The sequence below is a fragment of the Lynx rufus genome, unplaced genomic scaffold, assembly GCF_022079265.1.
Source record: "Lynx rufus isolate CCGP_SWC_20201006 ecotype Redwood Valley unplaced genomic scaffold, mLynRuf1.p SCAF_14, whole genome shotgun sequence".
Classification (NCBI taxonomy): domain Eukaryota; kingdom Metazoa; phylum Chordata; class Mammalia; order Carnivora; family Felidae; genus Lynx; species Lynx rufus.
In genome coordinates, this window is record NW_025814828.1 from 43,590,529 (window position 1) to 43,606,083 (window position 15,555).

The 15,555-nt window shown below is 38.7% G+C and overlaps 1 protein-coding gene across 1 annotated transcript in view; it reads right to left on the reverse strand.

The window, feature by feature from the left end:
* DGKK (diacylglycerol kinase kappa) overlaps positions 1 to 15,555 on the reverse strand; it is a 177,177-nt gene that overhangs the window by 67,212 nt on the left and 94,410 nt on the right. The window contains exons 5-7 of the mRNA XM_047075727.1: positions 4,138 to 4,273; positions 3,558 to 3,664; positions 3,109 to 3,231 (exon numbers count right to left, since the gene is read on the reverse strand). Coding sequence (XP_046931683.1) covers positions 3,109 to 3,231; positions 3,558 to 3,664; positions 4,138 to 4,273 — 366 coding nt within the window. The remainder of the gene's footprint in view (positions 1 to 3,108; positions 3,232 to 3,557; positions 3,665 to 4,137; positions 4,274 to 15,555) is intronic.

The following is a 15,555-nucleotide window of genomic DNA, read 5'->3' on the forward strand; positions in this document are numbered from 1 at the left end:
TTGGTGGGTTTTTTTTTAGATTTCGCATATACATGAGATCATATAATATTTGTCTTTCCCTGACTTATTTCACTTAGCAAAATGCCCTCAAAGTCAGTCTGTGTTGTGGCAAATGGTGAGATTTAATTTTTTATTGCTGAATAATATTCCATTATTGTGTATATCACATTTTCTTTATTCATTCATCTGTTAGTTGAATACTTCAGTTGTTTCCATATCTTGACTATTGTAAATAATGCTTCAATGAACATGTTGGTGCACAGATTTTTTTTCAAGTTAGTGTTTTAATTGTCTTTGGGTAAATACCCAGAAGTGTAATCACACTTTTTTGTTTTTACTTTTGTTTCCTTTGCCTTTGGTATTAAATACAAAAAATCATCACCAAGACAAATATCTTATTGCTTATGTTATCTTCTAGGAATTTTATGGTTCCAGGTCTTATGTTCAAGTCTTTAATCTATTTTGAGTTAATTCTTTGTGAATAATGTAAAATAGTGGTCTGGTTTTATTCTTTTACATGTTGTTGATCAGTTTTCCAGCACTATTGAAAAGACTGTCCTTTCCTTGTTGTATATTCTTGGCTCCTTTGTCATAAATTAATTGACCATATATGCATGGGTTTCTTTCTGGTTCTGTATTCGGTTCCATTGATCTATGTGTCTGTTTTTCTACCAGTACCATACTGTTTTGATTACTATAGCTTTGTAATAGAATTTAAAATCAGGGAGCATGATGTCTCCCACTTCTTCCTTTCTCAAGATTGTTTTGGCTGTCTGTGGTCTTTTGTGGCTCCATACAAATTTTGAGATTGCTTGTTCTATTTCTGTGAAAAATGCCATTGGAATGTTGATGGAGATTGCATTAGGTCTTTAGATTGCTTTGGGCAGTATGAACATTTTAACAATATTAATTCTTCCAGTCCATGAGCACAGAATATTTTTCCATTCATTTGTCTCTTAATTTTTATATTTTCTCTTTTTGTTGAAGTTCTCACTATGTTCATCCATTCTCCTGAGGTTGGTGAGCATTTATGGTCATTATTTTGAACACTTTATCAGGTAAGTAACTCTTCTACATTTCATGAAGGACTTTTTTTTTCTGATGTGTTATCTTGGTCTTTTATTTAGAATATATTCTTCTGTTTCTTTATTTTCCTTCATTCTCTAGGTTGGTTTATATCAATTAGATTAAACAGCCACCTCTCGGTCTTGAGAGTGTGGCCTTGTGTAGGGGATGAAACTTATTCAGCCCTGCCCACCTTTTGGTTGTCTAGTGGCTCCTAGTAGTTGAGAGTGTGCCAAAACATGTCACTGTCCCAAAGGGGGGGATTTTAATCAGCACCTAGTTCGAGTGATTGGAAGCCAGACCCTTAAATAGCAGCTTTTAAAGTATGCAACTATATATAATCCTGTGGGACTGCAGGCATAAGGCCCATGGCCACCAGAGCTGGGAGACCTAGAGGTGCTTCCTGTATGGCAGTTGCAAATATTGGTGTTCCAGACAAGTGTACAAGCTCCTTTTTGGGTGATAGTGGCAACCTGGAGCAAGTCAGAAGGAAAGCACAAAGATAGCATCCACTGGATTTCATCCTGAGATAACACCTTAGTAGGCCCCTAGATGTGTGCCAGACCAGAAGCCTGCCCTTGAGGCTGAAGCTGGACAAATAGGCCTCTTTTCAGTCTGTTGTCTGTGCTATGTCCTGTTTATGGTAGTGGGCCAGGAACCCTCTCTCCATTTGTCACAGTCCTATAGGACCCAGTAATGCAAGTCCTGCTGGCCAGCAGAACCAGGAAATAAAGGGGATCACCTGGGCAGCAGCTGTGAAAAGCCAACATACCAGATGCATGTAAAAGTTCCCCCCTGGGAGATACTGGTACTCCGGAGTGTGGCAGAGAGAGAGCGCCAATGTGGTGCTTATCCTCCTAGGTCTCTAAAATGTTTTACAGTACACTCTTAGATATGTGTTCAATTAGAAGCCTGCTCCTCAGGCCATAATTATGAAGATATGGTAAGAGTCCTCTTATACAGTAACACTGGGATCCTCAGATTGTTGCTTCTTGCTTTATCCTGGGTGTGGTAGCTGGGTAAGAACTCTTTCTCCATTAGTTACAGTTCTTGGGACCTATACCCACTGGTCACCAGATCCACGTGATCTAGAGTTGTCCCCTGGGGACAGCTGCAAAACTTGGGGTGCCTGATGGGGATACAAGCTCCTTTCCAGGAGAAACTTATGGCCTGGAGCAAGGTAGAGGGATCCAGAGTCTTCTAAAAAGAAGCTCAGGCATTAGTTTCTTCTTGCCTAGAATAACCAGCTTCACAGGAGCATCTAAAATCTAAACGGTCTAGGTAAGTGTTTCTCAACATTGGCACTATTGATATTTTGGGTCAGATAGATTTTTTTTTGTGTTGCCTTGTGCATTATGGGAGGTTTAGCAACTCCCCAAGTTGTAACAATAAAAAATGCCTGCAGACATTGTCAAATGTCTCCTGTAAGTGGGACAAAATCATCCCCAGTTAAGAAAAATTGGTATAGAGGAATGGTAGTGTTGTAGTTAAGAATATGGTTTTGCAGAATTATATGTGAATCAAGACTCTTTTTGCTTACTGGCTGCATGACCTTGAGCAAATCACTTCATTTTTCTGAACCTCACTTTCCTCATCTGTAAGTGGGGACAATGAAGCCCTGTTTAGGGTTGTTGTAGGGATTAAATGAGATCATGTACATAAAACACTCAGTAAATAGTGGCAATAGCAGTATGTTAATATTATTAACCATTATTAATTAACAAAGATTACAAGTTCCCAGAAAATGGTGAATGAAGAAAGGAGGTTTCTTAAAGATAGACTCAGAACTTATTTTTTTTTTAGTTGCCTGTCCTGTCATAACAGAGTTAAGATTTTCCCATTTACTAGTAGACCTCACTAGCAAGTCTTTCTCTTCAAGACTCTGTAGCCAGATCTGGAAAGGCTAACTACTGAGCTCTATACTATGTAACCTGCATAATATATTTGGGGTAAGGGTCTCTTAGATTTCTATGTGTAGGCACATAGCTTAACTCCACCCCCTCTCTAGAAGTCAAGTTCTCAAGGAGACGAGAAGAGTCTTACCGTAGAATTACACCAGAGACATCGGAAGTCTTGAAGTCTTTGGTAACTGCCACAGTTCTCATGACATACTGCACACTGAGAACTGACAGATATATTTCCTTCTACCCACTGATGAGGCATAGTCTTCTGAAAAGTAAATAAAAAGATAAGAGATAGAAGTTAGAGATATAAAAGAGAGAAAGGGCCAGCTGGAGTAACTATGCTACCCCATGAGGGACATTAAGTGACCCCCAACAAGGTTCTTCATGGTCTTGCCCTCCCCACTCCAATGCTAGCAAATGATGACAGCTGGATGTGGGGGCTTTCATTCTTCTAGATTGGCTGGATTGTAAGCCTAAGGAGGAAGTCTACTTGGGCTGTATGTAATGAGAAGTCTTCGTTCCCCTGTGTGTCCTGGCTAAAGGGGAGATGGGAAAGAGTGGCTGTAAGAGAAGATGGCTGGTACTTACTACTTCATCTGCAGGCATGAGGAGGTCATCAGTGATAGACAAAGTATTCCATTTACAGTCTTTGATTGCTCTCAAAGCACATAATTTGTGAGACTTTACTTTGCACACTATGATAAAAGGAGGAGAAAAGATGGATGTGAATCTGGTGACAATGAAGATTCTAAAGCCCTTCCCTAATCTCTCTGAAAGTTAGAACCTAGGTGAATCTAAATAGTTCTGACCAATCTCCAAAGGCCTGATTCTCATATGATCTAGTTCCTTTTTATTCTTACGGACTAAATTTTCTACTTATCTGATTTGAATGGAAATTGATGGCAAGGATGAGGTGATTTCTGTTTTTCCAATTCTTGTGACCATGTTGTCCAATCTTGTCAGATCCAACCCTCCATTTTAGTTCATGAGAATTCCCCCCTTTGCCAGCTTCTTTCCATCTCTTTTCTTTAGTCTGTTAAGTGTCAGAATTAACCTTACATTAGAGTCAGTGACTTAGTGTGAGTCAGTGACACTAAAGCCACATGAACTCCTTTACCCCTATCTCTACCCACTGGACTCCATTTCCTAAAGTAATCAGAAAAGGTACCTTCACAGATTATAACATTTCTAGATAAGGCAGGAATGCTCTCCCGACAGACATTGCAGTGCTGGGTCCGGTGGCTCTGGCTGGAGTACCAATAGTGCATTCCAACAAGGAAAGGGTTGTTTTCTGCTGCAGGTATCTAAAATAAGTCAAAGAGAAGAGAGAATAGAGTTAAGGAAGACATGTTAGGGAAGGCCAGAAAATCTGCTCCTAAGGCTGAAAGGGCCACGTAGGTGTCAGAGCATGTGAAGAGGAAAACCAAATATTGGAGCCAATACCTAACAAATCTCCCACCTCCAATTTTTTCCCTCAGTAGTTTTGGAAAGGGAAAAAGAATAGGGGGGTAGATCCTGCAATTGGAGCTGGATACAGGAACAATGATATCTAAACCACTGTATTGGTTTAGTCTAAGCAAAATTAGTTCTGTTAGTCTTGGCTGTGGTTCTCTTTGAGTAGTCAGGAAAAGGAGGTAGTTACCTGGAAATACAGTGATAATCCAAGTCATCTTGCCAAGCAAGAGAGGGAGATGGCAGGGCTCTGTGACTCTGGGGTAAGGAATGCTTTAACTACCTCCTGGAGACATACATTCTCCTTCCTGGCCTTGCTGCTGCCACGTAATCAGAGCACTGCATTACCTGGACAATAGTTTCATCTCAGGGGTTTCTTGCCCAAGATTTTTTTTTTCTGAATGCCACGCTCTGACTACCTATAGCAGTCTCCTGTTTAATCAATTTAATTCATTCAAAATTCATTAAACAAATATTTACTGAGTAACTACTATGTGCTTAGCACCTTTCAAGGCATTGGAGCTATAAGAACAAGACAAAGACCCTGCCCTCATGAAATTATATTCTGTTTGGGGTCCTCTCTCATGGTATTAAACTTGACATTTGCTGTTAACCAGTCTATAAATGCTGCATTTGTTTATCACAGCCTGACTCTCATGACTATGGGGAAGGCAGAGGGTATATCAGCAACTAGTTTGGGGGTTAAAAGGAGAAAGGAAGTGGTGGGCACCAAACACTCTTATTTGTTCTGGGTGTGCATTCCATGGGACTCTTCCACTTTTCTCACTCCTCTGAATGTCTGATTTGTTACTTTTCTGCACTCCTGTTGAGTGTAGACATAGTTGTACACATTTAGCTTTTTATTCTTGACAATAAGTAATGGACTATATTTATATAATATAACGGGTTGGTGTGTAAAGGCATAACAAGACTGTAAAAAGAGATATATACTCTCCCTTATCCCAGCTTATAGATGTCCATTAGAGACACACACAGAGAGAGAATGAGAGAGAGAGAGAGAGAGAGAGAGCGCTATTGAGGGTTCTAGCACATTAAATATTCAGCCTTGATCAGTTTACAGGAATTAACCATCTAAACCATAGCCTACACATGGCACTCTATGATCCCTCCTTACCCCTTCTGGTATGCTGGATATGTGCTAAGCTGTTGTTGAATTGACCAGGAAGCTTCTGGAAAGAAAAGCTACTTTGATGAGCTAAAGGCTTACCTGGCCTGGGATCACTTTGTGATCGCAATGTTTCTTGCATGCTTAAATCCTGACAAGGCTCTAAGAAGATCAGAGTAGATGGCTAAGAGTCCTGAGGAAGTGACATAGTCTTCGCTTTGGAAGTCTGAGCTCCCAGCACCTTTCTACTTCCCACGAAATTATAACTCTACCAGTATGTTCCTTCCTTCCAATATCTTTCCCTTCTCCAATAATTACTAAAAGCCAAATTTGTGTCATCTATGAAGCTGGACACTGGAGACACAGAGATAAATGATCTAAACTTCTTGCCTCCAGGGAGCTCATAGTCTAGTAGAGCAAACAACTTCCTAAACAGATCATTTCATTACAGAGTGACAAGTGAGCTCTCCTAGAATGTGCAAGGCTTAGTCGATTTAAGAATTATTAAGTAAAATGTCACCAGAATTTGAAGATTTGGAAAATTATTACCCTATGTTCATTGCAAACCATAAGAAACTGTGCTCTGGAGAGAACACAAAGAGTGTGGCCGGACAAACTTTTGCTGGAGGGATTAGATGTGTGACACATGGATCCAATAAACTATCTCAGCAGAAACATTGCCAGCTTGGACTGAAGGATCAGATATGGGACCAAATGAAGAAAGGCTGTCAGACTTTGGGGATTCTACAGGCAGAAAATAGGCTGATAGAGTTACTTGGCTGTGAATATGTGTTATTCTTCAAGAAAATGTAAGAAAGACTCCACGTGGGCTCAGAGGTAAGCAGGGATGTTGAGAGTGGCTCAGAGGCCAGAGGTGCTGCCCCTACCACCATAGATCCAGAGAGGGCTGGCCTGGAAGTAGGCCACTATCCTCTGGACCCAGAGAGTTGGGCCACTTCCTTGGTTAGAGAGGGTGGCTGCCACCCCTGTGGGATTGAGAGAATGGGGCCAGAGGAAAGAATATCAAGTCACCAGAGAATTATTCTGAGGCCTGGAAACCTAACGGAATTTGCTCTGCTGGGTTGTCAGTTTGCTCTAGACCAGCAACCCTTTTATTTCTTCCATTTCCTCTCTTTCAGAATGGGAATGTCTATTCTATGCCTGTCTTAACATTGTATTTTGGAGAGAAATAACTTGTTTTCTAGGTTTTACAAGTCCACAAATAGAGAGGAAATTTTCCCCAATTGGGCCATACCAAAAGTCTCATTCATACGTGATTTAGATTATGTAGAAGGTAAGGTTTAGAGTTAAGAGTTAATGCTGGAATGGGTTAAGACTTTGGGGGATGCCAGGAGGGGGTGGATGTATTTTGAATATAGGAAGGATATAAGTTTTGGGGGGATGAGGGCAGGGGACAAACTCTTAATGGTTGAATTGTATTTCCCCCAAAATATGTCAAGTCCTATTTCTCAGTGCCTGTGAATGTGACCTTATTTGGAAATAGGGTCTTTGCGGATATAGTTAATTTAAAGAGGCCATACTGGATTAGACCACACATAGCCCTAATCCAATGACTGGTGTCCTTATAAGAAGAGGAAAATTTGGACACAACCACGCACATAGAAAAGAGTACCACGTGAAGATACAGGGCATGTAGACTCAGAGGGTAAAACCATGTGATGATGGAAGCAGAGATTGGAGTAATATGTTTAACAATCCAAGGAATGTCTGCAATAACCAGAAGCTAAGAAGAGACAAAGAAGGATCATCCCCTAGAGACTTCAGAGAGAGCATGGTTCTGCTGACACCTTGGTTTTGGATTTCTAGACTCCAGAACTGTGAGAGAATAAGTTTCTGTTGTTTTAATTCACCCAGTTTATGGTGATTTGTTATGGCAGTCCTAAGAAACTAATATAGTATATCATTACAGGCTTCTCCAGTAGTTGACACAGATTAAAAATACATTTTGAAGACAGATGAAAAACTGGCATGTATACAAATAACTCATCTCTGGATGCTAAGGAGGACAGTTTAACTTAAGGCTTTCAGTGCATGGGTGTTGGATTTTGTGCTTGAATTTTTATCCCCTCTAAAATATTTAGGTGAATTACATTTGTGCAGAGACCATCACTCCAATCATATTCTTTGCTCTTTTAGGGCAGCTAAGGCTATTTCCTCCATCTACTGAATCTCTCTCAGCATAATCCAGAACCCAGATAGGCACAGTAATTATTTTTCTATTAAAGAAGTTCTTGTTAGTCCAGGCTTTTTGCAAACTCTACAGCACTATCCAAATAACATTACTTATCTGAAAAGTGCTTAATAATCTCAAATGAAATATCTCATAAAACACAAAATCTTCTAAAGATGTATTTTCTTAAAGGAATATTGTTTGGGATGGCTTATGTGATGAAAGGCTATGTTTAGATATAATGGAATCTGTGATTTGTGCTGTAACTTGAACTCAATTGCTTTGTTATTTCAAGGATTAGTAACTACAAAATGTTAGGGCTTCCAGGTTAGCCATTGGTAGCATAACCATATCATCCAAATCAGGACACTTTAACAGTAAAAGGGAAGGCTATTAGTAATTATGCTGGGATAATAAGTGTAAACTGTGCTCATCCTGAGTATGCATGAGCTAGACAATCATTTAGTCAACTTGAATCTATTTGTTGATCTACACAGTCTAGTTGTCTGGCTTAGTGCCACTAAGGTGTCTATCAGACTACCCCATAATCACAAGTGGTGGGGACTAGGAGAGAGAGTGAAGATAATTAATTAGCCAGAATTTAAGATGTCCTTCCAAGAGCATGGATTAAGAGTTAGGAGATCTGAAATCTCAATTCTTCAACAGTAAACTGTGACTTTAGGCAAGACAACTGAACTCCTCCAAAGTTCAGTTTTCTCATCTGCTTAATTAAATCTTAGAATCATAAGGTTCTGAAATTGAAATGAATGTTAGAATTCATCTAGTCTACCTATCAGAAAAAAGACTAGTTTTTGCTTTAAAATGAATTTTAAAAATTGAGGTGTATTTGACAATTAAAAATTATATATTTTAATTTAATTTGATGATCTGATACAAACACACACACACACCCAAAGTCAAACTAATTAACATATCTATCAGCTCAGATAGTTACCACTTTTTTTCCTTCTATGTTTCTGTGTGTGTTGGGAACACTTAAGATCTTCCCTCTTAGCAAATTTTAGTATACAATGAATGATTGTTACTTAAACACATTGTTGTACATTAGATCTCCAGAACTTATTCTTCCTGCATAACTGAAACTTTGTACCCCTTAACCAACATCTCATTTCTCTTTCTCCTAGCACTTGATAACTACCATTTACTCTCTGCTTCTCTAAATTTGACTATTTTAGATTCCACATATAAGTGAGGTCATGCAGTATTTGTCTTTCTGTGTCTGGCTTTTTAAATTTAATATAATGTCCTCTAGGTTCATCCATGTTGTTGCAACTGGAAGAATTTCCTTGTGTTTAAAGGCTGAACAATATTCCATTATGTATGTGTGTGTGTGTGTGTGTGTGTGTGTGTGTATCACATTTTCTTTGTCCATTCATCCATTGAGGGGCATTTAGGTTGTTTTCATATCTTGGTTATTGTAAATGATGCTGAAATAAACATGGGAGTGTTGATATCTCTTTGAGATCTGGATTTCATTTCCATTGGATATATATGCAAAAGTGAGAATGGTGGAACATAAAATAGTTCTATTTTAAAAACAGATGAGCATAAGGTAAGGGAAGCAAAAATAATTTAAAAACAGGGAGGAGGGAGGAGGGGCCAAGATGGCTGAGTAACATGGAAGTTCTCTGCTTCTTTTGTCCCTGAAATTCAGCTAGATCAGCATCAAACCATTTTTGCACACCTAGAAAATTTGTCTGAGGATCAACACAACAATCTGCATAACTTGAGCCACAGAACTCGGCAGTTACATGGCATGGAGAGGTTAACTGGGAGAGAGAGAAGCCATGGAGGGTAGGGAGCAGTATTTGTGAAGACAGGACACAGAAAGTGGGGAGAGTACAGGAAAAGCACTCCCCCCAAAAGTGGCTGGAGAGAAAAACAAAGAGTGGAAGCACTACAATTGCCTGAACAAGAAAGGGAGAAAGGAGAGGGTTTCAATATCATGTAAACAGGGCAGAGAAGCTTTGGAAATGCTGCAGCCCAATACCTGGCAGTGCTCTGGTGGAAAGGGCAAATCCCCAGGAGCTGGCAGTGAGGTCCGAGGGGTCTGCAGGTCACACAAGGAGAAGTGGTTCCCCTGCTACCCTGCTAGGAAGGCATTTGGTAGGCCTCCTCACAAGCATAGGTCCCAGTGGACCCCAGAGAACACAATTGCTGGTACTGGAACAAAGATGGCAGGGTATGTTGAAACCTTATGTGGGTTGTGTGCTGTGATTTACCATAATCCCTGAAACGCTGCAGCTATGAGATTGCACGAACTTATTCTGGGGCAAGCCAGCATCCAGTCACAACCTCTGAACCTCTGCCACAGCATGGTTATGTGAACATTCCCAGGGGGCAAGCCAGCATCTGGCCACTGCTTGGAGAGGCCCTCCCCCAAAGGGTATGAGTGGATCCAAGCCGCAGTGCCCTCAGGAGTGAAGGGTTTGGAAACACAACCCCATCTGAGATAAAATTAGGGAGGGGGGTGCCACTTGGCAGGCTGACATCTTGGACTCAGGCAGTGTAGAAGCAGGGAGTGGAAGGAAGCTGGAGACAAAGGAGGGGTGTGTAATGGCCAGTTGGTGAGAGCACAGAATTCTGAAGGTAGAAGGTAGAGCCTGGGAAGCTGGGTGATGCCATTTTTACTTCTGTGCATGAATGTGTGCGTGTGCACAGACACACACACACACAAATGCATGCGTGCCACACCAATCCACCCCATTAAGCTAAGCAGTGCCACCTAGTGGAAAATGGAGCCATTACACCAAGCCCTGTCCAACTGCACCAACCAAGCCCCAGAGGACAACCACAAGTCTCTCTGCCTGATTAGTGTACAGACTATAAAGTGCTTCATATATGACTTCTAGGGAAAACGGGATGTAATTTTATTCAAATTTCATTCTGTATACTGGTCCATCTATTTGAGGGTTTTTTTTGTTGGTTTTGTATTTTCTTTTCCTTTTTTTCTTTTCTTTTTTCATGAATATGGAAAGATAAAAATTTTTTAGTTTATGTTTCTATACAAAAATTTGTTTTAATTTTTTACTTTATTTTTTTGGAATTTTATCTCTATTTTATCTATATTAATTCATTTTATTCTATTTAATTGTATACATTTCCTTAATTTTTAAACATTTTCTTTCTTTTTTTCTTTTTCTTTTCTTTTCTTTTCCTTTTTCTCTATTCTAGCAAGCTTATTTCAACAACCAGAACAAAACATACCTAGGATCTAGCTTCCATTATTTGACTTTTTTTGTGTTCTTTTTAATCTTTTTAATTTTCTTTTTAAAAATTTTATTCATTCTTTTTCTTCATCCAAAATGATGAAAAGAAGGAATTCACCCCAAAAGACAGAACAGGAAGAAATGACAGCCAGGGACTTAACCAAAAGAGATATATAAGCAAGATGTCTGAACTAAAATTTAGAATCACGAAATTAAGAATACAAGCTGGGGTTGAAAAAAGCATAGAATCCCTTTCTGCAGAGATAAAAGAAGGAAAATCTACTCAGGACAAAATTAAAAATGCTATAACTGAGATGCAGTCTTGAACGAATGCAGCAAGGATGAGTGAGGCAGAGCAGTGAATCAGCAATATAGAAGACAAACTTATGAAGAATAATGAAACAGAAAAAAAAGAGGGAGACTAAGGCAAAAGAGCACGATTTAAGAATCAGAGAACTCAGCGACTCATTAAAAAGGAATAACATCCAAATCATAGGAGTCCCAGAAGATGAAGAGAGAGAACAAGGGTCAGAAGGTTTATGCAAGCAAATTATAGTGGAAACTTTCCTAACCTGGGGAAAGACACAGACATGAAAGTCCAAGAAGTGTAGAGAACTCCCATTAGATTCAACAAAAAATGACAATCACCAAGGCATATCATACTCAAATTCACAAAATACACAGACAAGGAAAGAATTATGAAAACAGCAAGGTAAAAAAAGTCCTTAACCTATAAGGGAAGACAGATCAGGTCCAGAGCAGACCTGTCCACAGAAACTTGGCAGGCCAGAAAGGAGTGGCAGGATATATTCAGCATGCTGAATCAGAAAAATATGCAGCCAAGAATTCTTTATCCAGCAAGGCTGTCATTCAAAATAGGAGAGATAAAGAGTTTCCCAGAGAAACAAAAACTACAGGAGTTCATGGCCACTACACCAGCTTTGCAAGAAATTTTAAGGGGGACTCTCTGAGGGGAGAAAAGATGAAACAAAACAAAAAAGACCAAAAGCAACAAAGATTAGAAAGGCCCAGAGAACATCACCAGAAACTCCAATTCCACAGGAAATACAGTGGTAAAAAATACATATTTTTCAGTACTCACTCTAAATGTCAATGGACTAAAGACTCCAATCTTATCCATAGAATGGATAATAAAGCAAGATCCATCTATTGGCTGTTTACAAGAGACCCGTTTTAGATCTAAAGACACCTTTAGATCAAAGTAAGGGGATGGAGAACCATCTATCATGCTAATGGTCATGAAAAGAAAGCCAGAGTAACCATACTTATAGCTGACAATCTGTATTTCAAAATAAAGACCATAACAAGAGATGAAGAAGGGCATTATATCATAATTAAGGTGTCTATCCACCAAGATCTAACAATTATAAACATTTATGCCCCAACGTGTGTCACCCAAATATATCAAACAATTAATCACGAATGTAAAGAAACTCACTGACAAAAATACCATAATAGTAGGGGACTTCCACATCCCATTTATAGCAATGGACAGATCACCTAAGCAGAAAATCAACAAGGAAACAATGGCTTTGAATAACACACTGGACCGGATGGACTTAACAGATATGTTCAGAACATTTCATCCTAAAGCACCAGAATACACATTCTTCTAGAGTGTACATGGAACTTTCTCCAGAATAGATCATATACTGGAACACAAGTCACGTCTCAAAAAGTACAAAAAATTGAGATAATACCATGCATATTTTCACACCACAACACTATGAAACTCGAAATCAACCACAAGAAAAAATTTAGAAAGACAATAAATACTTGGAGATGAAAGAATATCCTACTAAAGAATGAATGGGTTAACCAAGAAGTTAAAGAGAAAATTAAAAGCTACATGGAAACCAATGAAAATGATAACACCACAGCCCAAAACCTCTGGGATGAGCAAAGGCGATCATAAGAGGGAAGTATATAGCAATTCAGGCCTTCCTAAAAAAGGAAAAAAGATCTCAGATACACAACCTAACCTTACATCTTAAAGAGCTAGAAAAAGAGGGGCGCCTGGGTAGCTCGGTCGGTTGAGCATCTGACTTCAGCTCAGGTCATGATCTCACAGTCAGTGGGTTCGAGCCCTGCATCAGAGCCTAGAGCCTGCTTTGGAATCTGTCTCCCTCTCTCTCTGCTCCTTGCCCACTCACGCTCTGTCTGTCTCTCTCTCTCAAGAATGAATAAATGTTAAAAAAAAAAAAGAGTTGTAGAAAGAACATCAAATAAAACCCCAAACCAGAAGAAGATGGGAAATAAAGATTAGAGCAGAAATCAATGCTATGGAAACCAGAGCCAAACCCAAACCCAAAACAAAACAACAAAAACAACAAACAAAACAAAACCAATCCAAAACAAATCAAAAAACAACAAACAAAAAAAAAAAAAACCGTAGAACAGATCAATGAAACCAGGAGCTGGTTCTTTGAAAGAATTAACAAAATTGATAAACCCCTAGCCAGTTCGATCAAAAAGAAAAAGGAAAGGACCCAAATAAATAAAATCAAGAATGAAAGAGGAGAGTTCACAACCAACACCACAGAAATACAAATAATGATAAGAGCATATTCTGAGCAATTATATGCCAATGAGTTGGGCAATCTGGAAGAAATTGACAAATTCCTAGAAACATATAAACTACCAAAACTGAAACAGGAAGAATTAGAAAATTTGAACAGAATGATAATCAATAAAGAAACTGGATTAAAAATCAAAAATCTCCCAAAAAACAAGACTCCAGTGCTGGATGGCTTTCAGGGTAATTCTATCAAATATTTAAAGAATAGTTAACATCTGTTCTTTTGAAGTTGTTCCAAAAAATAGAAATGAAAGGAAAACTTCCAAAGTCATTTTTTGAGGCCAGCACTACCTTGATTCCAGAATCAGACAAAGACCTCACTTAAAGACAAAGTACAGACCAAATCCCCTGATAAACATGGATGCAAAAATTCTCAACAAGATACTAGCCAACTGCATCCAACAATACATTAAAAGAATTATTCATCACGATCTCTTGGGATTTATACCTGGCATGCAGGGCTCGTTCAATCAATGTGATATATCACATTAATAAAAGAAAGGACAAGAACCACATGATCCTCTCAACAGACATAGGGGAAGCATTTGACAAAATACAGCATTCTTTCTTGATAAAAACCCTCAAAAAGTATGGATAGAAGGATCATACCTCAAGATCATAAAAGCCATATACCAAAGACCCACCACTAATATCATCTTCATTGGGGAAAAACAAAAATTTCCCCCTAAGGTGAGGAACATGACAGGGATATCCATTCTCACCACTGTTATTCAACATAGTATTGGAAATTCTAGCCTCAGTAATCAGACATCACAAAGAAATAAAAGGCATCTAAATCACCAAGGAGGAAATCAAACCTTCACTCTTCACAGATGACATAATACTGTGTATGGAAAACCCAAAAGATTCCAACAAAAAACTGCTAGAACTGATCCATGAATTCAGCAAAGTCTCAGGATATAAAATAAATGTACAGAAATCTGTTGCATTCCTATACACCAATAATGAAACAGCAGAAAAGGAAATCAAGGAATCTATCCCATCTACAATTGCACCAAAAACCATAGAATACCTAGGAATAAACCTACCAAAGAGGTGAAAAACCTATACACTGAAAACTATAGAAAGGTTATGAAAGAAATTGAAGAAGGCACAAAAAAATGGAAAAATATTCCATGTTATGAATTGGAAGAACAAATATTGTTAAAATGTTGACACTACCCAAAGGAATCTACATATTCAAGGCAATCCCTATGAAAATAACATCAGCATTCTTCACAGAGCTAGAACAAACAATCCTAAAATTTGTATGGAACCAGAAAAGACACTGAATAACCAAAAAAAAAAAAATCCTGGAAAAGAAAACCAAAGCTGGAGGAATCACAATTCCAGACTTCAAGATGTACTACAAAGCTGTAATCATCAAGACAGTATGGTACTGACACAAAAACAGACATCTTGAGCAAAGGAACAGAATAGAGAACCCAGAAATGGACCCACAAATATATGGTCTTTCACAAAGGAGGAAACAATATTCAATGGAATAAAGACAGTCTCTTCAGCAAATGGTGTTGGGAGAACTGGACAGAGACATGCAGAAGATTGAACCTGGACCACTTACTTATACACAAAAATAAACTCAAAATGGATGAAAGAACTCAATGTAAGACAGGAAGCCATCAGAATCCTAGAGGAGAAAGCAGGCAAAAACCTCTTTGATCTTGTCTGCAGCAACTTCTTACTCAACATGTCTCCACAGGCAAGGGAAACAAAAGCAAAAATGAATTATTGGGACCTCATCAAGATAAAATCTGCACGGCAAAGGAACAATCAGCAAAACTAAAAGGCAACTGACAGAATGGGAGAAGATATTTGCAAACGACATATCAGATAAAGAGCTAGTATCCAAAATCTATAAAGAACTTATCAAACTCAACACCCAAAAAACAAATAATCCAGTGAAGGAATGTGCAAAAGACATGAATAGATACTTTTCTAAAGAAGACATCCAGATGGCTAAGAGACAC